The sequence below is a fragment of the Oncorhynchus mykiss genome, chromosome 3, assembly GCF_057628025.1.
Source record: "Oncorhynchus mykiss isolate SJ-2025 chromosome 3, ASM5762802v1, whole genome shotgun sequence".
NCBI lineage: Eukaryota > Metazoa > Chordata > Actinopteri > Salmoniformes > Salmonidae > Oncorhynchus > Oncorhynchus mykiss.
In genome coordinates this window covers 32,997,327-33,019,376 of record NC_143024.1, presented here as the reverse complement: position 1 = coordinate 33,019,376, position 22,050 = coordinate 32,997,327, and the positions used below count along the sequence as shown (strand labels likewise).

General features: G+C 42.2%; 1 protein-coding gene across 1 annotated transcript in view; it reads right to left on the bottom strand.

Annotated features, from left to right (window-relative positions):
• The window catches only part of LOC100136306 (atrial natriuretic peptide receptor 1), a 67,816-nt gene extending 46,229 nt beyond the window's left edge, over positions 1–21,587 (bottom strand). Inside the window, exons 1-2 of the mRNA XM_036971924.2 lie at positions 20,588–21,587; positions 18,703–19,540 (exon numbers count right to left, since the gene is read on the bottom strand). Coding sequence (XP_036827819.1) covers positions 18,703–19,468 — 766 coding nt within the window. The 5' untranslated portion in view covers positions 19,469–19,540; positions 20,588–21,587. The remainder of the gene's footprint in view (positions 1–18,702; positions 19,541–20,587) is intronic.
• Positions 21,588–22,050: the final 463 nt, after the last annotated feature.

Genomic DNA, 22,050 nt, shown 5'->3' with positions numbered 1-22,050 from the left:
GGCTCACCCCTCCTCCCTGTGTCATCGATGGCCATCTGGCATACACTGTAAAATGCCTGCTGGGTGTTCGACCACGGCGCAGCGGTATCCAGTACCTGGTTGACTGGGAGGGTTATGGCCCGGAGTAGAGGTGCTGGGTTCCTGGATCCAGCCTTCATCGGCGACTTTCACCGCCAACACCCCGGTCAACCAGGTATGCGCCCACGTAGGATGCAAGATGGCGCCCCTAGAGGGGGTGGTATTGTCACACCCTGATCTGTTTCACCTGTCCTTGTGCTTGTCTCCACCCCCTCCAGGTGTCGCTTATTAACCTGGTGTATTTATCCGTGTGTTTCCTATCTCTCTGTACCAGTTCGTCTTGTTTGTCAAGTCAAACAGCGTTTTTGTGTCTCAGCTCCTGCTTTTCCAGGTCTCTCTTTTCTCGCCCTCCTGGTTTTGACCCTTGCCTGTCCTCACTCTGAGCCCTCCTGCCTGACCACTCTGCCTGCCCCTGACCTCGAGCCTGCCTATTGCCTGGTACTGTTTGGACTGACCTGGTTTATGAACTCTCAACCATCTGCCTCCTGTGTCTGCATTTGGGTCTCACCTGGTGTCCTGATAGTATGGTTGTGTCTACAGAGGAGCAGCTGAAAGGAATGGCAAGAGATTTTGAAAAAGTCAAGGCAGCTGCAGACACATTTGTTCAGTGGGCAAACAGGAAGTCGCAGAAACAGGATGAGGAAACAGAGCTGGAGTTAGAGACCCCTCTGCCAACGGAAAGGGCTCGAAATAAGAAAACCGTGCCTGGAGAGATGACACAATATGAGACATTTATTGGGGCAGAGAGTGCATACAGGATTGGTGTCCATCTGCGATTTCTTAGTAATGGCACTGTGTATGCCAACATGGCTCTTCTGGACTCTAAAAACTTTAGTCAGCTAACATCCAGTGCCAGTGGCCTTCCACAGATAGCCCTTCAAGAACTAAGCAAATGTTTGATAAAATTTGACAGCAGAGCAACGGTGGCCAATTTACAGAGTGAGCTCATTAGTCTGGCAGAACAGTGGACTAGGTTAAAACAATCGGAATTTGAAGAATACACAATCAGGACTATGGAGGATCATGGACCTGAAGGAAATTAAGAGGAGGTGGAGATGGTGAACAAGAGCTGTTCATCTTGCAAGGACTGTCCAGTGTGTTGCTACCGTATTCTTAGTCAATACAACTTATTGACGATGCATACCACATCCAGGGTCTTGCTTACAAGTTCCTACTTACCCTGTCACTAACCCAGGTAGCTTGTGAGCGGAGCTTCTCTACTCTGAAATTCATCAAGAGTAGGCTCAGGAGCAATCTATCTCAACAGCACCTGGAGGCTTTTATGCTCATGGCTACTGAGCGAGATGTTTTAATGGCCCTGGACAGAAACCTGGTTATAGATGGCATTGATGAGAGAAGTAAGCTGCTGCAGAAATTGCTCATTTAAGGAGGTAGGAAATATGTTTATTTTAATTTTATTCTATGACTTGCCTACTCACCAGTCTTTTCACCAACAAATTTCTTCCTGTATTATTTATTTTACTGGTCAGATGGTTCCAGAGATTCTTGCCACCTTGCTGCCAATATGTGCTCCTTCTAGCCAGCCTTCTCCTAAGAGCAACACGCTCCCCTTATTCTGTTTTACATATATTTTACAAAAATTCTTGTTATAAATATTGTTCAGTAATCTTGTTTACATAAAGTGTGGCGTATCACTGGGGGGGTTTTGGTGGGCTGGTCTGAGTCAAAAAGTCCATGGCCATTTTTCATTCCTAGTCCGTCCCTGGTCTTATCTAGTTTATTGTGGTCTGGTCTGGCACCGTGTGGCGTGGAAGAGTGGCACAGGAAGTCTCCAGGGGCGTGATGACATTCCTGTAGCACGCACTTCCTGTCCTGGCGGCTCTATTGTTTCAGGGTTTAATGGCCCTGGTCAGGAAGTGAGCAGTGGAACCAAACCAACAAACCTAAGGAGACTAAAAGGGATCTCCCGGGTCGCCCTGGGCTCAGGAGACTTACAAAGGTATAAGGAGGGTCTAAGTGCCCTCCTCCTGGTGAGACTCCATCCTCATCCGGATCCCCTCCAAACAATGGCGCCACACTCAACTTTTAGTGGCACCAAGATATATAACACTTGGTGCAAGACAAGCTGTTGACAACATGAGTGGATGGAAATAAACCAGGATAGCATAACGGCTAGAGGAGTGTAGAGCGGTACAAGGGGGTAAAGCCCAGGCCTGACCCCTGATCCCGGCACCGGGCGGAGCAAACAATGTGACTTAACATACCTTTCATGCTTTGGAATTGTTAGTTAGATTACTTGTTATTACTGCATTGTCGGAACTAGAAGCACAAGCATTTCGCTACACTCGCATTAACATCTGCTAACCATGTGTATGTGACAAATACAATTTGATTTGATTTGATTTGATGCCTGATAAGTGCACAGTCACACACACTTCCACTCTCATCTTCAGGCAGTCTGACACTTCCTTTGAACTTCCAACCTCAGGAAGAACTGATGGTGTAGTGGTTTCACTGTGGACAGCCAGCTCATACCATGACGACTGGGTGAGAGCAAGAGTGAGGCGGAGATAGCAAATAGAATGTCTGTCACACGTCATCGCACCATCCTGTCTGATTTGTTTACCTTCACAGAAGGTTAGCAGAAGGTGACATTGAGAGATAAGGGGGGTGTTAGAAGGAGAGGGAGGGTGATGAAAGGAAGGAATAAGAACAGTTCTTACTTTTTCCATTTCCTTCTCTCCCTCCACCTTAATTTATTTTTCTTAACTTAATTCAGAGTCCACAACCGCAGAGTAGCGACAGGCTGATGGACCATTATTATATATTTACAAACTTTTGAAAATGTTTTATTTACAAACTTTAATTGGCTGTTATCGAGACATAGATGTCTGTTTGCCGCTTTGAATTCTGTAGCCCTCTTTACTCTGTCTCTCACAACCACACACAACTTCTTCCTTTCCTAGAAATTGGTGAGTGATAACATAATCAATCCCTCTGTGTCAGTGTAATCTCCCAAAACATTCCAGAGAAACAAAGACACTTGATTAAGTCTTTGAATTACTGTGATGTAGGACCTGTCAACTTCCTCCTGAACACACGACAATTCCGCAGTCAAGACAGCAGACTTCCCTGGTTCTTGATTAACCATTACATTATCTAATTGCATTACAATTACAAATTGCAATATGCAGACAGTGGAAGTGAATCCCAATTAATATTTTTACGCGGAATATTACTTAGAAACATTGCTGCTTGGCATACCTATTGGGATCTTTGGATGAAAGCAGGAAGACCAGTGTATGGGCACCTGAAGCTGGCACATTAAATGAGAATCATGTAACAGTATGTACCAGTAAGTACCAGTATGTCACTGTGTACTTCACTCCAAGCGACCGCTCTATGTGTCCATGCAGTCACCATCCCACTGGACAAAAACTGGTTGAATCAACGTTGTTTTCACGTCATTTCAACAAACAACTTTGCAAAAAGTCATCAACTTAAAAGTATTTTGGGAATGTTTGTCTTTTTTTCACCCAATTTTTCACCCAAATCCAATGACATTGTTCAAATTTTGGTTAATTTCTTGTTAGTTGACAATCCAATCAAATGTAAATCAAAATACTTTGAGCAACACTTGTGCCCAGTGGGATATCTATAAGTGAACACTATTGAGATATTATACTTCTGTTAGACTGTGGCTACTATCAACCCATTCATAATGAATTTCTGTTTTTCTTCACTTGCCATCATAGCCACAGCACACGAAACAAACCCAATACAGCTTTCTTGAAAGGTGGGATGAAATCAGCAAGAGCCTCTTGTATCGCAGCTTAGGCCTGCAGGGATCTGACCAGAAATATGGTATTGTTTATCTGATGACTCAAAAGACAATTTCAAAAGCTTTAGATGGATATACAGTGCCTTGCGAAAGTATTCGGCCCCCTTGAACTTTGCGACCTTTTGCCACATTTCAGGCTTCAAACATAAAGATGTAAAACTGTATTTTTTTGTGAAGAATCAACAACAAGTGGGACACAATCATGAAGTGGAACGACATTTATTGGATATTTCAAACTTTTTTAACAAAACAAAAACTGAAAAATTGGGCGTGCAAAATTATTCAGCCCCTTTACATTCAGTGCAGCAAACTCTCTCCAGAAGTTCAGTGATGATCTCTGAATGATCCAATGTTGACCTAAATGACTAATGATGATAAATACAATCCACCTGTGTGTAATCAAGTCTCCGTATAAATGCACCTGCACTGTGATAGTCTCAGAGGTCCGTTAAAAGCGCAGAGAGCATCATGAAGAACAAGGAACACACCAGGCAGGTCCGAGATACTGTTGTGAAGAAGTTTAAAGCCGGATTTGGATACAAAATATTTCCCAAGCTTTAAACATCCCAAGGAGCACTGTGCAAGCGATAATATTGAAATGGAAGGAGTATCAGACCACTGCAAATCTACCAAGACCTGGCCGTCCCTCTAAACTTTCAGCTCATACAAGGAGAAGACTGATCAGAGATGCAGCCAAGAGGCCCATGATCACTCTGGATGAACTGCAGAGATCTACAGCTGAGGTGGGAGACTCTGTCCATAGGACAACAATCAGTCGTATATTGCACAAATCTGGCCTTTATGGAAGAGTGGCAAGAAGAAAGCCATTTCTTAAAGATATCCATAAAAAGTGTTGTTTAAAGTTTGCCACAAGCCACCTGGGAGACACACCAAACATGTGGAAGAAGGTGCTCTGTTCAGATGAAACCAAAATTGAACTTTTTGGCAACAATGCAAAACGTTATGTTTGGCGTAAAAGCAACACAGCTGAACACACCATCCCCACTGTCAAACATGGTGGTGGCAGCATCATGGTTTGGGCCTTCAGCAGGGACAGGGAAGATGGTTAAAATTGATGGGAAGATGGATGGAGCCAAATACAGGACCATTCTGGAAGAAAACGTGATGGAGTCTGCAAAAGACCTGAGACTGGGACGGAGATTTGTCTTCCAACAAGACAATGATCCAAAACATAAAGCAAAATCTACAATGGAATGGTTCAAAAATAAACATATCCAGGTGTTAGAATGGCCAAGTCAAAGTCCAGACCTGAATCCAATCGAGAATCTGTGGAAAGAACTGAAAACTGCTGTTCACAAATGCTCTCCATCCAACCTCACTGAGCTCGAGCTGTTTTGCAAGGAGGAATGTGAAAAAAATTCAGTCTCTCGGTGTGAAAAACTGATAGAGACATACCCCAAGCAAATTACAGCTGTAATCGCAGCAAAAGGTGGCGCTACAAAGTATTAACTTAAGGGGGCTGAATAATTTTGCACGCCCAATTTTTCAGTTTTTGATTTGTTAAAAAAGTTTGAAATATCCAATAAATGTCGTTCCACTTCATGATTGTGTCCCACTTGTTGTTGATTCTTCACAAAAAAAGACAGTTTTATATCTTTATGTTTGAAGCCTGAAATGTGGCAAAAGGTCGCAAAGTTCAAGGGGGCCGAGTACTTTCGCAAGGCACTGTATACTGACACAAACAAACAACACAAACAGGACCTTGGGAAATGCACCAGGGAGAAAAGACATGGTCAATTCAACAGTGGAACTGACTTTCAGATCAAAGATGAGATGGTACAAGAGGCCACACCAGAGCTTTGAATTAAAGTTACTCGGAACATTGAGTCCCACAGACTATTGGTTTTATAATAATTTTGCTCATTTCTGTCTGTGGGGGAACCTTGCCTCAGTTCAATATTTCCATCATAGTGTGTACAAACCATTAGGTTTACCCTACCATAAAGACTCCTTATATAAAAGGCTCTGACCACGACAACTATTTAAAATTGGTACAAGACTTCACAAACATTTCCTTGATTCCATCCTAAGATGATAACAGGCCTTATCCCTAACATTTCAACATCGAGGTAAACTACTGTACTCTCTAAATGAATTGTGAGTGCTGAAAATGGTGGAAGACAGTCTAAACAGGGTCAGCTTTCAAAATGTAAAATGCTCTATGCTAATTGAGAGAAACAAGAGTCTTGAATTTAGTCCTGTGCTATATCTCTCTAAGAACAAATGTTGAAGGTTGTGTTGTTTTTTATGACACATCAAGTTCTGACATCATGATTTTCCTCAGCAGGAGATGTACTCAGAGAGTCTGCGTGCATGTGCGTGTGTGTGTGTGCGTGTGTTCATGCTAGACACCATGGGAGTTAATCGTCCCAAAATGTGGTAGAGAAGTCTGTGGATTTGTCCCAGGCATGGAACTACCAGCCATGACTAAACTACAATCCAGTGTCTAGTTTAGAGCATTTATTTTCTAAACACTCTTAGAAAAAGGGTTCCAAAAGGGTTATTTGGCTGTCCCCATAGGATAACCTTTTCTTGGTTCCATATAGAAACCTTTCTGGTTTCAAAGATATTCTACCTGGAACCAAAAGGGTTCTTCAAAAGGTTATTCTATTGGGACAACAGAAGAACGCTTTTAGGTTCTAGATAGCACCTTAATTTCAAGAGTGTACATCCAACATAATACAACATAATACAGAAAACATCCAATTATACAATGTCTAACTATAAAAAGCTTTGTTAGATGTTAAACTAGGATGGGAGTGCGTTCAAAGCTGAACCATTACGGCAGAAGCAGCCTCCATCCCTCCCAGGACTCCAGACTCCACCTGTGATGAACAGCAGGCCTCACGAAGATAACTAAATGTGTGTGTTGACTCATCTGTGTGTAATCATGCAAACCAACAAATCTAAAACCAACCACAACCATCACCACTACCATCTCCCCCAGGCTCGAAGGCAAACTTATAGGCCTACATGTCTGACTCCCCTCCTTCTCCTTGCCTCTCCAGGATTCCAGGATATTAATTTTTAACTAATGCCAGATGGACTGGGCCGAGGGGGCTGAGGGGGAGGAAAGGGAAAGGCAAGGCTGGGTACGCCTTGTGGGTAGTTTAGTTCAGCATGGCCACCTTCTGTCTCAGCAACCATAGCGACAGGAGGAGGCGAGCTAGAAGAGATGGAAGCTCCAGGGTCATGCGTCACCCCTTTTGGGAAGTCCAAGCTATGGGGTGAAGGGGTCATGTCGAGGCAAGGGTGATGTCAACAACCCCACAGAGTTACAGGTCCCTCTTAACACTGGGATAACAAGCTCAACTGCCAAAACTCTCTCGCTCATCAACATTTTCTACAATCTCTACAAAGATCTGCCACCATGAAAGGTAATTGAAAAATCACCCCCTCCCTTTCGCAAGTAGTGTGATGTTCTTAACTGTGTATAGACATTTCTTTATAGACAGGTAATCCCATTGGGATGAATTGAGTGCTCCTATCTCGTCAAGCAATTGGGTGCTGTACATTTCCTCAACTAATGATTAACAACCCAAGCGTTGCTTTTGGATATGCAGTGTATAGCTTTTCTACTCGCATACTGTACTCTCACTAACTTATAGAAGTTATGTAATCACTGGGCATGTGGGTGTGTGTAGTGAGAAGGAAAATAACTTTTTTAACGTCTTTCTTTGGAAGTGATTATCTTTACTGTATGGCTGATACTGAACCACCTGTGAAGCTACACCATCCTTGATTAAAATAGCCCGTTCCAAAATATAACTGATTAGCATACCAAGGTGAGGGTGGGGGTGAGGAGAGCAAAGAGAAGGGCAAAATGAAGGTGGAGAAGAGAGGGGGTGGCAAGAGGAGAGCTGTGTCCACATGGGTCCATCATTTTAGTGATACATTTAAGTGATATATTTGCTAACATCAAAGTCCAAATGAAAAATCACTTTCACACTTTTTCTAAGTCACCCCAGAAATGTTAAATTCAGGTCAGGAATGTGTGTGAATATACAGTTAAAGTCGGAAGTTTACATACACTTAGGTTGGAGTCATTAAAACTGTTTTTTCAACCGCTCGTTTGGAAAGTCGGTTAGGACATCTACTTTGTGTATGACACAAGTAATATTTCCAACAATTGTTTACAGACAGATTATTTCACTTATAATTCACTGTATCACAATTCCAGTAGGTCAGAAGTTTACTGTGACTTTAAACAGCTTAGAAAATTCCAGAAATTATGTCATAGCTTTAGAAGCGTCTGATAGGCTAATTGACATCATTTGAGTCAATTGGAGGTGTACCTGTGGATGTATTTCAAGGCCCACCTTCAAACACAGTGCCTCTTTGCTTGACATCATGGGAAATCACAGAAAAAAAATTGTGGACCTCCACAAGTCTGCTTCATCCTTGAGAGCAATTTCCAAATGCCTGAAGGTACCACGTTCATTAGTACAAACAATAGTACGCAAGTATAAACACCATCAGACCACGCAGCCGTCATACCGCTCAGAAAGGAGACGCGTTCTGTCTCCTCAAGATGAACGTACTTTGGTGTGAAAAGTGCAAATCAATCCCAGAACAACAACAAGGACATTGTGAAGATGCTGGAGGAAACAGGTACAAAAGTATCTATATCCACAGTAAAACGAGTCCTATATCGACATAACCGCTCTGCAAGGAAGAAGCCACTGCTCCAAAACCGCCATAAAAAAGCCAGATTACGGTTTGCAACTGCACATGGGGACAAATCGTAAATGTCCTCTTGTCTGATTAATTAAAAATAGAACTGTTTGGCAATAATAACCATTGTTATGTGTGGAGGAAAAAGGGGGAAGCTTGCAAGCCGAAGAACACCATCCCAACCGTGAAGCACGCGGGTGGCAGCATCATGTTGTGGGGGTGCTTTGCTGTAGGAAGGACTGGTGCACTTCACAAAATAAATGGCATCATGAGAAAGGAAAATTATGTGGATATATTGAAGCATCATCTCAAGACATCAGTCAGGAAGTTAAAAGCTTGGTCGCAAATGTGTCTTCCAAATGGACAATGACCCCAAGCATACTTCCAAAGTTGTGGCAAAATGGCTTAAGGACAACAAAGTCAAGATATTGGAGTACCCATCACAACGCTCTGACCTCAATCCTATATGAAAATGTGTGGGCAGAACTGAAAAAGCGTGTGTGAGCAAGGAGGCCTACAAACGTGGCTCAGTTACACCAGCTCTGTCAGGAGGAATGGGCCAAAATTCACCCAAATTATTGTGGGAAGCTTGTGGAAGGCTACCCGAAACGTTTGACCCAAGTTAAACAATTTATAGGCAATGCTACCAAATACTAATTGAGTGTATGTAAACTTCTGACCCACTGGGAATGTGATGAAAGAAAGAAAAGCTGAAATAATTCATTCTCTCTACTATTATTTTGACATTTCACATTCTTAAAATAAAGTGGTGATCCTAACTGGCCTAAAACAGGGAAGTTTTACTAGGATTAAATGTCAGGAATTGTGAAAAACTGAGTTTAAATGTATTTGGCTAAGGGGTATGTAAACTTCTGACTTCAACTGTAGGTTGATAAACGCCCCATTCACATGATTCCATGGCTTGTGTAATTAACTGATTGAAATTAAACAAGAACCAATCTGGTCTTTCATAATACAAAATATTGTGAAAAAAGGTTACGGCATTGATACATTTCTTGTGTTCTGTCCAACCATTTCATCAAAGTAGATAAAAAATGCAGACTTTGCCAAATGTTTTTGGCTGTTGCTCTTTTTGTGTGCAGTCAATTGGGTTGCTTAATAGCGACGGCAGACACACACACACACACACACACACACACAATGTGGGGAGGATTACTACTCCAGATGTTAAAAACAGCTAACCAAACAGAGCTGTCCTGAAATAAACGCTGCTCCTTCCACACACAGCATTCAGTTATTGATTAGTCTATGTAGGCTTACCTCTTCAGAGGAGAACTACTCCTACTATAGCCTATGTGAAATGGCGTTTAATTAGTGACGCTACGAGCTCTGAAACCTTGAAGTAGTTGTTTTGCTTGTCCTGCAAGGGCCCACGGCTTTTGTGGAGCGATAGGTAACGATGCTTCCTTGGTGACAGTTGTCGATGTGTTCATAGGGTCCCTGGTTCGAGCCCAGGTTGGGATAAGCAGAGGAACGGAAGCTACACTGTTACACTACTAATACAGAGACAGCGATTTGTTATTCCCAGAAAAACTTTTTCTGACAGGAAATAACATTTACAGGTTCATTTTAAGGAATTAACACCAAAATAATTGCCAAGAAGTGCAGTCAACTGTGTGAATCCACTCATAAAATATGTATGAACAGTGGACTGAATCCTTCACAAGATTCAACTCTTCCTTTCTTTATGAGATTATCTCATAAAAACATCATGATCAATTATTGTAATTATGGTCATGGTTATTGCATCTGATAAATGCTGTGCTCATGAAAGGACTTGGGTGAAACAAAAGGCAAATGTTTTGTTGTTGTTGACATTTCAGCAAATGGCCCCTTATTAAATTTCACACACCATGTACACCCACCCAGTCCATCGGGCTTAGCTCTTCTGCAAGTTATATGATGAGTTACCAACGTTGAGTTATTTAAACCCCTAAACTTGATCAATATTCAATACACCACCATCTCCATCCTGCTCCCTGCAGTGCAGCAGTGGTAGGTTGGTAAGGATCCTATTTTGAAAGGAGCTGAAACAAGGGATCAAAGTGCTCAATCAGCAAATGGGCTTTCCGAGCACATTTGTAGTGATCCTATAAAATCAGTTTTATTTAATTTTTTTGCCCATTTTGTTTTCCCTATTTTCAGGTTTTCGTTTTCAAAATATTGTTTTTGTTATACAAAAACAACAACTCCTCATGAGGGGTCGCCGGTTGCTCACGGGTCTGCACACCCACATCCATGTGTAACAAGTTGAGATAGCTCGCCGCTAAACTAATTTAGCAATCTAAAATAACTTTAGTTGACATGGGCTAATTGACTGACTATCAGTGACGGACAAATAGGGTTGCAAAGGGTCGGAAACTTTTCGGTACATTTCTGGAAATGTTCCATGGGAGCCCTGGAATTTGGGGAATTTAGATTAAATTCATCAAAAAAGTTAGCTTATAACAGTAAACCTTTTTTGTGGGATAGACAAGGCAATTCTAGGTCTTGTGGCATATTTTTGTTAAACTATCCCCAATTCAATGGAATTGCAACCCTCTGCATGCACAGTGCATTCTTCCATCACATGTACAGCTGATTCTCAAGATCCTGCACAATAATGAGATGCTATTGAGCCCACACTACTACACTGTCTAAACCAAGGACTACATGCTTTCTGGTAAGTTTTGATTACAATACTGGGTGGGGTGAATATATTTTATATGACATACATTCTTTTTTTGTTAACTAGTGAATAGTATCCTACAGCAAAGTGTGTTTAAATCATTTCTAACTTGTTAACAATTTCTGCTAGTTAGTTTTTGCTAACATGTGTGTTTTAGCTTGCAAATTGAGGAGTGTTAATTCACCTGTTTACATATACAGTGCCTTGCGAAAGTATTCGGCCCCCTTGAACTTTGCGACCTTTTGCCACATTTCAGGCTTCAAACATAAAGATATAAAACTGTATTTTTTTGTGAAGAATCAACAACAAGTGGGACACAATCATGAAGTGGAACGACATTTATTGGATATTTCAAACTTTTTTAACAAATCAAAAACTGAAAAATTGGGCGTGCAATATTATTCAGCCCCTTTACTTTCAGTGCAGCAAACTCTCTCCAGAAGTTCAGTGAGGATCTCTGAATGATCCAATGTTGACCTAAATGACTAATGATGATAAATACAATCCACCTGTGTGTAATCAAGTCTCCGTATAAATGCACCTGCACTGTGATAGTCTCAGAGGTCCGTTAAAAGCGCAGAGAGCATCATGAAGAACAAGGAACACACCAGGCAGGTCCGAGATACTGTTGTGAAGAAGTTTAAAGCCGGATTTGGATACAAAAAGATTTCCCAAGCTTTAAACATCCCAAGGAGCACTGTGCAAGCGATAATATTGAAATGGAAGGAGTATCAGACCACTGCAAATCTACCAAGACCTGGCCGTCCCTCTAAACGTTCAGCTCATACAAGGAGAAGACTGATCAGAGATGCAGCCAAGAGGCCCATGGTCACTCTGGATGAACTGCAGAGATCTACAGCTGAGGTGGGAGACTCTGTCCATAGGACAACAATCAGTCGTATATTGCACAAATCTGGCCTTTATGGAAGAGTGGCAAGAAGAAAGCCATTTCTTAAAGATATCCATAAAAAGTGTCGTTTAAAGTTTGCCACAAGCCACCTGGGAGACACACCAAACATGTGGAAGAAGGTGCTCTGGTCAGATGAAACCAAAATTGAACTTTTGGGCAACAATGCAAAACGTTTTGTTTGGCGTAAAAGCAACACAGCTCATCACCCTGAACACCCCATCCCCACTGTCAAACATGGTGGTGGCAGCATCATGGTTTGGGCCTGCTTTTCTTCTGCAGGGACAGGGAAGATGGTTAAAATTGATGGGAAGATGGATGGAGCCAAATACAGGACCATTCTGGAAGAAAACATGATGGAGTCTGCAAAAGTCCTGAGACTGGGACGGAGATTTGTCTTCCAACAAGACAATGATCCAAAACATAAAGCAAAATCTACAATGGAATGGTTCAAAAATAAACATATCCAGGTATTAGAATGGCCAAGTCAAAGTCCAGACCTGAATCCAATCGAGAATCTGTGGAAAGAACTGAAAACTGCTGTTCACAAATGCTCTCCATCCAACCTCACTGAGCTCAAGCTGTTTTGCAAGGAGGAATGGGAAAACATTTCAGTCTCTCGATGTGCAAAACTGATAGAGACATACCCCAAGCGACTTACAGCTGTAATCGCAGCAAAAGGTGGCGCTACAAAGTATTAACTGAAGGGGGCTGAATAATTTTGCACGCCCAATTTTTCAGTTTTTGATTTGTTAAAAAAGTTTGAAATATCCAATAAATGTCGTTCCACTTCATGATTGTGTCCCACTTGTTGTTGATTCTTCACAAAAAAATACAGTTTTATATCTTTATGTTTGAAGCCTGAAATGTGGCAAAAGGTGGCAAAGTTCAAGGGGGCCGAATACTTTCGCAAGGCACTGTATGTTTCATTTTAAAACATGTATCTTACAAAGGAGTTGTTTAATCTAACTGCTTAACTATTTTTGTTTGTTTTACTCATTTTTTTCTAATCTTTACGGGAAAATGTGTGGAGACATTTCACTGCAGCTAACGTAGAATGAAAAGCTGTGAACATTTTCAAATACTGTGCCAAATCATATGAGAAGAATGCAACGAAGATGCAGAATCATCTGGCCAAGTGCATAAAGTTCCCTCAGCGTTCACAACAAGCAACCTCTGACAAAAGTCCCTCTACTTCTATTCGAGGTGAAAATGATGAATCAGACACCTTATCCATAGCAACAGCTCATGGTCCTCCTGGAATCAGAAGTATTTTTGACTCAATGGAAGAACATAGTCAGAGAAATGCTGATGAATGTCTTGCTCGAGCTGTGTACGCAACTGGTTCACCTCTGATGCTCACAGGAAATGTGTATTGGAAGAGATATCTGAATGTTCTTCGCCCAGCACACACCCCTCCAACCAGACATGCTTTATCTTCTCATTTGCTGGATGCAGAGTTCAACAGAGCTCAAGTGAAGGTCAAGCAAATCATAGAGAAAGCAGACTGTATTGCAATCATCTCTGATGGGTGGTTGAATGTTCGTGGGCAAGGAATAATTAACTACATCATCTCCACCCCTCAACCAGTATTCTACAAGAGCACAAACACAAGGGACAACAGACACACGGGTCTCTACATTGCAGATGAGCTGAAGGCAGTCATCAATGACCTTGGACCACAGAAGGTATTTGACAGAATGCACTGGTGACAGAATGCTGTGAACATGAAGGCTGCTTGGTCTAAAGTGGAGGAGTCCTACCCTAACATCACACCCATTGGCTGTGCTGCTCATGCATTGAATCTGCTCCTCAAGGACATCATGGCACTGAAAACAATGAATACACTCTACAAGAGAGCCAATGAAATGGTTAGGTATGTGAAGGGTCATGAAGTTATAGCAACAATCTACCTCACCAAGCAAAGTGAGAAGAATAAGAACACCACATTGAAGCTGCCGGGCAACACCTATTGGGGTGGTGTTGTCATCATGTTTGACAGTCTCCTGGAGGACAAGAAGTCTCTCCAAGAAATGGCCATATCACAGTCTGCCGATATGGACAGCCCCATCAAGAGGATCCTCCTGGATGATGCACTTTGGGAGAAAGTGGTAAGCAGCCTGAAACTCCTGAAACCTATAGCAGTAGCCATTGCACGGATTGAGGGAGACAATGCCATCCTGTCTGATGTTCAGACTCTGCTTGCAGATGTAAGAGAAGAAAAAATCCGTACTGCCCTGCCCACTTTACTGTTGCTCCAAGCAGAGGAAACTGCAGTTCTGAAATACATCAAAAAGCGTGAAGACTTCTGCCTGAAGCCCATACATGCCACAGCGTGCATGTTGGACCCCAAGTATGCTGGCAAGAGCATCCTGTCTGGTGCAGAGATCAACAAGGCCTATGGTGTCATCACTACCGTCTCTCGCCACCTTGGCCTGGATGAGGGCAAGGTTCTTGGAGGTCTGGCGAAGTACACTTCCAAGCAAGGGCTTTGGGATGGAGATGCAATATGGCAGTCGTGCCAACATATCTCATCAGCCACCTGGTGGAAGGGACTTTGTTGCCTTAATCATCCTCCAAATCCCACCAACATCAGCCACCTCAGAACGCAACTGGTCCTTGTTTGGGAACACACACACCAAAAGCACGCAATAGGCGGACCAATACAAGGGTTGAAAAATTGGTGGCCATCCGGGCAAATGTGAGGCTTTTTGAGCCTGACAACGAGCCATCCTCAACAAGGTTGGAAAGTGACAGTGAAGATGAGGCCTCAGAGTCTGATGTTCAAGAGGTGAACATTGAGGTGGTCCAGGGAGAAGACACAGAAGCCTGAGAGGAAGACAACCAAAGCTTTAGTTTCTAGACTATCATTTTACAGAATAGTCAACTCATTTAATTAAAGTTCAATACGTAACTAAATTGTTTTTTTTATTTCTATTTGAAGGATTCAATCATTTGCAATTATGTCTACTTATGATAAGGTAAAATGTTTATGTTTCTGTCTCCATATGATATGGTAAATATATCCAATGCAAAAAACATCTACATTTAAATGGTATTTATATTATTATCGTTAATTCCCATATATTCCCAATACATCCCACGGAAAATTTCCACCTCTGAATATTATGTACTACCCTACTAACAAAACAAGAGAAAAACTGCTGATCCACAACCATATTTTGAAATTGCACCTTGTATATTCTAGTATTCTAACTCACAACAGAAAGTTGAGACCTCGACCTATCCCTAAAACCACAACAATGCTTAAACCACATGAGGAGACCACTTTAAAGGTCTGTGGAAAATCTAAGACATTTTCATTTTTGGGTGTAGACACACACACACACACACACACACAAGGAGATATGAGAGACCACACTTTCAGTCTTTTCTCCTGGATTATTGTTAAGGCCCCTGAAGCAATAATGAAACCAGTCCAAAACAATACAAGCCATGTTCTTTTTCAGTAAAAGGGGCAATTGGGTGAAGCAACAGTTGTTGAGACAATGAATGCACCCAAACAACAGACTGAGGTCCCTGCAGCACGCAAACCGTCTCTGGTGTCATTTCCTCATCATAATGGTGTGCGTATTTATTTATTGCTCCCTAGGGATGGCGGCAGGGGGTGGTGAGGTGGGGGAACATATTGTGAAAGGCTTCCTCTCTCTTGATGAGTGCTGAGGAAAAGGTCACAGCACTGCTGGTGAGTGTGACAGATGTGTGTCTATGTGTTACGGTGGGCTGGGGAGGCTGTTACAATATCGTTTCGCACCACACACACATTTTTTTTTTTGCACATTGAGCACTCCTGACCCTCACTCTCTCCAACCATAGCGTGAGATCGGTGTTGGTGTTGTTGCGGTATTACTTGTCTCTGAGCTGAGAAGAGCAATGCATAAAATCTGAATATAAAGCAAGTCTGTCTGATCCTCAAACCATCTTCTGTTCTGAAACAAACTGACAACCACCACAACAACATGTAAATCAATTGCTGATTGTGTGCTCTGACAGAATAGAGTTACAATCAGGAACATAATCAGGAAGTATTTTTGTACTCTCATATACTGTGTAGGCTAACCCAAATGTTCCACTTGCTACTTTTCTTAAGTCATATTTCCACTATAAATCGTCCATGGATATTCTTTTAAATGGAGTTGTACAAATGGCTGTTTCAAGCATTGGAGATTTGCTGATAAATAAATGGGAGTTTAGTTTATTTTGATTCTTAACTGGGCCATGGCAGAGGTTATATTCAGGAAACAGCCTTTTTACCAAATGATTATTTATATTTTACACCGGTCCCAATCTAATGAAACATTGCATCCCCTACGATGGCTTTTTCCCAGGCAGGTGTATGTGTCACGTTCTGACCTTTATTTCCTTTGTTTTGTATTTATTTAGTATGGTCAGGGCGTGAGTTGGCTGGGCAGTCTATGTTTGATTTTCTATGATTTGGGGATTTCTATGTTTCGGCCTAGTATGGTTCTCAATCAGAGGCAGGTGTCATTAGTTGTCTCTGATTGAGAATCATACTTAGGTAGCCTGGGTTGCACTGTTTGTTTGTGGGTGATTGTCTATGTTAGTGGCTTGTGTCAGCACAGGTCTCATTTGTAGCTTCACGGTCGTCATTGGTTTATTGTTTTTGTATAGTGTTGCAGTGTTCAGTGTTTTCTTTATTAAAATTCACTATGAACACATACCACGTTGCATTTTGGTCCTCTGATCCTTCTCGCCTCTCCTCTTCAGATGAAGAGGAGGAAGACCGTGACAGTATGAGCAATAAAAAACATATGTCTACGAAGGTTTTTGGGTTAAACATTTCCCGACTGTTAATGCTAAATAGACACTTTAAAGTGGGAATCAGTAGTTTAAAAAATAAAGTAATCTCTGTTTCGGTAAAAATCTGAGGGATGGGCCTGGAGAAATGTAACCACTTTCAAAATCATAGACAGAGCTATGGAAGCCAGGACTGACCATCCATGATATTAAAATAATAGATTTAACCATGTTTTGCAGCTATACAGTTTATATTTACTTTGTTTACAAACACTGGAGTAAAACAAGCTTGTATTTTGGGTTCTGATGGGGTATGGCAGTTGGACTAAGCTCATGAGGCATTTATAAGTTATATTCTTCAAGAATCAATGGGTACATATAATTAATTTATCATTCCAAACATGGATGTAGCAACTGCAGATTGCCCCTTTAACCTAAATACATAAAACAACTCATTAGTTCTGCGCACACAGGTCAACTGCACTCCATCAAAATGCATGGCTTAGTGTGGCCATTCTACCAGATCTCAGTTAGAAAACCTTAACTAAAAGCCATAATCAATCACACCATGATGCCTGTGAATTTGGAATAAGCCAAAGACAACAGTCTTCTGGCGCTCCATAAAGTACACATTTGGATCCATGTAACCAAAACAACGAAGTTCACAGTGTGAAAACAAAAAGAAACATGGTAAGTCACGCATGCTTTCTTGTTGAACAGAAATACTCATATTTAGTACTTGTTCCAGGACATGGATTACCTCTGTTTTTTTTAACAAATCCCTAATTTGACTAAGTCCATAATTTGCTCACCTCTGGTTAGATATGATGAACTGCAGACCAACAAAAAGCAAAGGGCCAGGGTAATTAGCCCAATGACAGAGTCTGTTTAGCAGGAAATACCTACAGATCTGATATGTTGACTGCAGCTCCCTTATAATGTCGCAGGGTCGTGACCTCTGTTAATATATGTCTTCTCTGGAGATGTTTTTATACCCGTGTGGGAACTGGAGAGGGAAGCTCATAGAGAACCAATCGAGAGGCTTATCTATCTATTTGTTGACTCACTTGACTTTGCAAAGAAAGTGATAGATTGGAGTAGCAATGAATTATATTTGCTTTGTCCATTTCCTCATATTTACTGTGTCCATTTCCTCAAAGGCAGCAGAAGGGTAAACTGAACCAAAATACAGTGAAAACAATTGGAGGGGTTTCATAAAACTGCTGTATCATCTAATGACGCCGATCTTATTATCTCTGTCTGTCCTGAGGACAGGCCATTTGCAGCAGTGAGTTGTCTGATCTGCACAGCATCGATTGAGCTCATAATTCTTGCTCAGGCTGCCAGGGCATCCATGCCCTGCAGCAAGGATCAAAAGCTAATATCCACGCTTAACAAGCCCTGCTGCTAAGAATCATTCAGAGGGCAGGAGCCATCAAATATCATAGGTAATAAGTGAAACACATACACACACACAATCTTAAATATGAAAACAAGCACATACAGTTTTGTACAGCTGTGTCAACAAATAAATCTATGTCATGAGGGCTTAGGCTGAATAAATAACATGCTCCAATAAGGTTCTTTTCAGGCTGTTCTTAGGCTGACAAGCCTAACCATAATGAAATAAGTTCCAGACAGAAATTAAAACGAAAAGACACCGTGCCAACCCACTGAACATTAACAGATTTTCTCTCACAATATGTAGTATACAAAGCTGTGAATAAAGTGTAGTGAATATAGGGGACCCACCTCGGCCATCTTGCTTGATGTTGTGGAGCAGGTCAGAGTAGTTGACTGGTCCAGTGTTCTCCTCAAACACCAGGTCCACCGAGGTGATGTTGTTCAAGTGCAGCTCTGTGTAGAGGCCCTCCACAGCGAAGTAGCACGGTCGGTCGTCCTTCTTGTTGTCACTGAACATGAGCAGCACCTGCTCCTTCCACTCAAAGTGCTTGCAGATATGGAGGCCGAACTTGCCCAGCTTCTTGTGCGTGGGGCCCGTGTTGGTGATGGACGGGTACATGTTGATTCCGTTGAAGCCCACGGCTGGGGCGCCCGCCGTTACCATGGGGATGTCCCAGTGGGTGGTGAAGAGGCCCACTGGGGAGGAGGTGTAGTCACAGCCCGGCCCAATGAAAGCCCAGGGGTCGTGGGCGAACTTGAGGTCAACAGCCATGAGTGGGGCGATGGACTCAGAGCAGATGCCCTCCTCGTTCTCGCTGTTCTCAAACACGTAACCCAGGTGGTGGCCAGGGAGGAGCGCTGGGTCAGTGTTGATGGTGTCAATGGCTCGTTCCAGAGCCGGACCCACACGGGGCCAGGCCCAGGGGTAGGCAGTGTTTCTCTGTGGTAGGATGATGGCCAGCGTGATGTTCCGGTGCTGCCGATGGTCCCGGTGCTCTCTGGGGCGTCGATGTGAATCACGGTGCCGGGAAGACCTGCCAGACTGGACCCACTGGAGACAGGCACCCAGCAGCAGAAGAAAAACCAGCAACAGTTTCTCTCCCTGCCTCCTCATCCTGTTAGGCTGTTGAATTATGTCCTTGTGAATTATTTATCCTGTTGAGCTTAAGAGGGAGACATAGGGAGACTATTGTACACACACACACATATACAGACACACACACACACAGACACACACACACACACAAAAGGCTCAGTTTGGAGTCTCTTCATGTCTGTTCAACTCTGTTCAAAGAGCTGTTTTTCTTCGTCATAGCTGAATTCCCTCAAACTATTTTTCTTCATGTCACGTTTGAGTGGCCTTTGCACTACCATGTTATAGAACATATATGAGAGGGTGACTCCCTTATACCAGACTGGAGTTACTGAGTTAATGGGCAGTTCTGTCCCCTCAAATCAGATATATACTCAGGAGTTGAGAATATAAACTGAATAATTAACCATGCATCAAAGAATGTCAACGTGTGTGACAAAATACTTGTCACAGCTCCCTTTAGTAAGTTATGGTGAAGGTGAACTTTCCTAGACAACTACATGGTTGTTAATTGCCTCTATCAAACTGGTAGACCATTAAGCTTGCACCTGACAGGATATGCAGTGATTTAATTGTTTAACTGCACTCGTTGAGATTTGTTTGGCATCAAAGCCCGGTACACCAACAAATACCTAAACAATGGAGCAAAAATCGAAAGTGCTTTGCATGGCATTTTCAAATGCATGTAGGCTAGATAGAGCAGTGTTCAGTCTGAGGGCAATTACTTTTATTAATTTGAAGCTATAGGCTAACGTTACATCTAGTTTATAAAGTATTTTATCAAAAACAAAAACAATTGAGTCATAGGGCGCTTAGGGTTATGATAAACTCATGTCTGAAATCAGATAAAGGATTTTTCTAGTAGATAACAAACATTTAGAACGTCTAAATGTATACATAACAAAACCTTAAACGTTATAAGGAGGGTATACCTGTTTGTTTGTTTTCCAGCTAACGTTATTAGCCTTATATTAGACCTAAAGATTTGTTCTCACAACATAGCCTAACGTTACACTCAAAAGTCATTTTGGAGTACATGTGGTGCGCTGTCTGGCTGTAGGCGATATAATTTAACATGGATTAAAATGTGTTGCAGCTACAAAAACATATTTGACGTTTGCCTAAATACAATACAATTACCTTAAATTGAGTTTACTCCCTCCATGTCAAGCTCCGGTTTATGCCGACGTCTTGGCATCTGTGACTGTCAGTGACTGAGGTGAAATATCAGCTGGGAGGCTCGAGCTGTGTGTGGGCAGAGGAGCTGATGGGTAAGCGAAACCCGCGAAAAGGCAACGCGTGGTTCACGAAAGCAGGGGATATCGGCCAAAAAAAACATCAATTAAGTTTTTCCTTTTAGTGCGCACAAAGAAAACATAATAAAATAAATAGGAGAATCAACAGAATGAATGTACAGCCACAGTCAGTAATTTGAGAGGTACTAGCTCCCACCTCTTATTACCAAAGAAAACAGACTGGACAAAGTTGGCGTTGGCTTTCCTGATTCAATTATTTTAGGCTAAGCAAAGACAGTCCTTGATTATTTGCTGTGTCAGACAAAGTAGCATATCTCTGCAGAAAATGTGCCTGTTGTTTCATAGTTGTAGCATGATAACTTTTTGCCTGAATTAGAAAATATTCCAGGGAAAGGTTAGCAAAGTACCAGCACTGCTCAGCACCTTTAGCTGTGTTCCAGGTCCACAACTCAGGGAAGCTGATTCTATGCCTGCATGGGTCAGCTGTTGAACTCCAGGGTCAGGAAATCCCACGGCATCAGGTAAAGAACAAGAGATGACAACTGCCGTCACACACCAAGAAAATCCTCTACAGCCACAGGTCAAAGAAACACGCACACACACACTCTGCCTCCCTTCGTCTGGTCTGAGGGTGTGTCCGGCTCCTCACACAGCTGCATATCCCTGTGTCTGTGTGTGTATGTCTGGTTTCATGCCAGTATCCCTTGTACTCTGTATATTTCAGTGTTACGCTGGATAGCTTGAGGCTATCCATATGAGGCTAAATTCCATATGAGGCAGCTTTGGCCAGTCGGAGTAGAGACTGACTGCCTGGCGCTGGAACAGTGTGTATGTGCTTGTATGAAAGTGTGTGTGTTCACCTCGTGGCGGCGTCTTACTCATTCATGCACAGGGGTAGGCTTTCGTTTCCACTGGAGCGGGAGGGAAGGAGAGAGAATCAAATCAAATCAAATGTATTTATATAGCCCTTCATACATCAGCTGATATCTCAAAGTGCTGTACAGAAACCCAGCCTAAAACCCCAAACAGCAAGCAATGCAGGTGTAGAAGCACAGAATGCGAGAAATGAGGAGTGGATCTATACAAATATTTATTCTCAAGCAATTAGCACAGTGGTAAATAATTCTACCACAGAGGAGCTGTATTTAAAAGCATGTCCAACAGTCTATGTTGAGAGAAATGTTACCAGTTGTTGAGTGCATGCATCTTTCTCATAAAATATAGGGGGTTGAACATGTATATCAGGTTACACACACACAGTAGGTTTACATGGACAGTAATAATTCTATATTGAACTGATTATGGCAGTAGGCAGATTATGCAATAGTCATTTAAACTCATTACTCT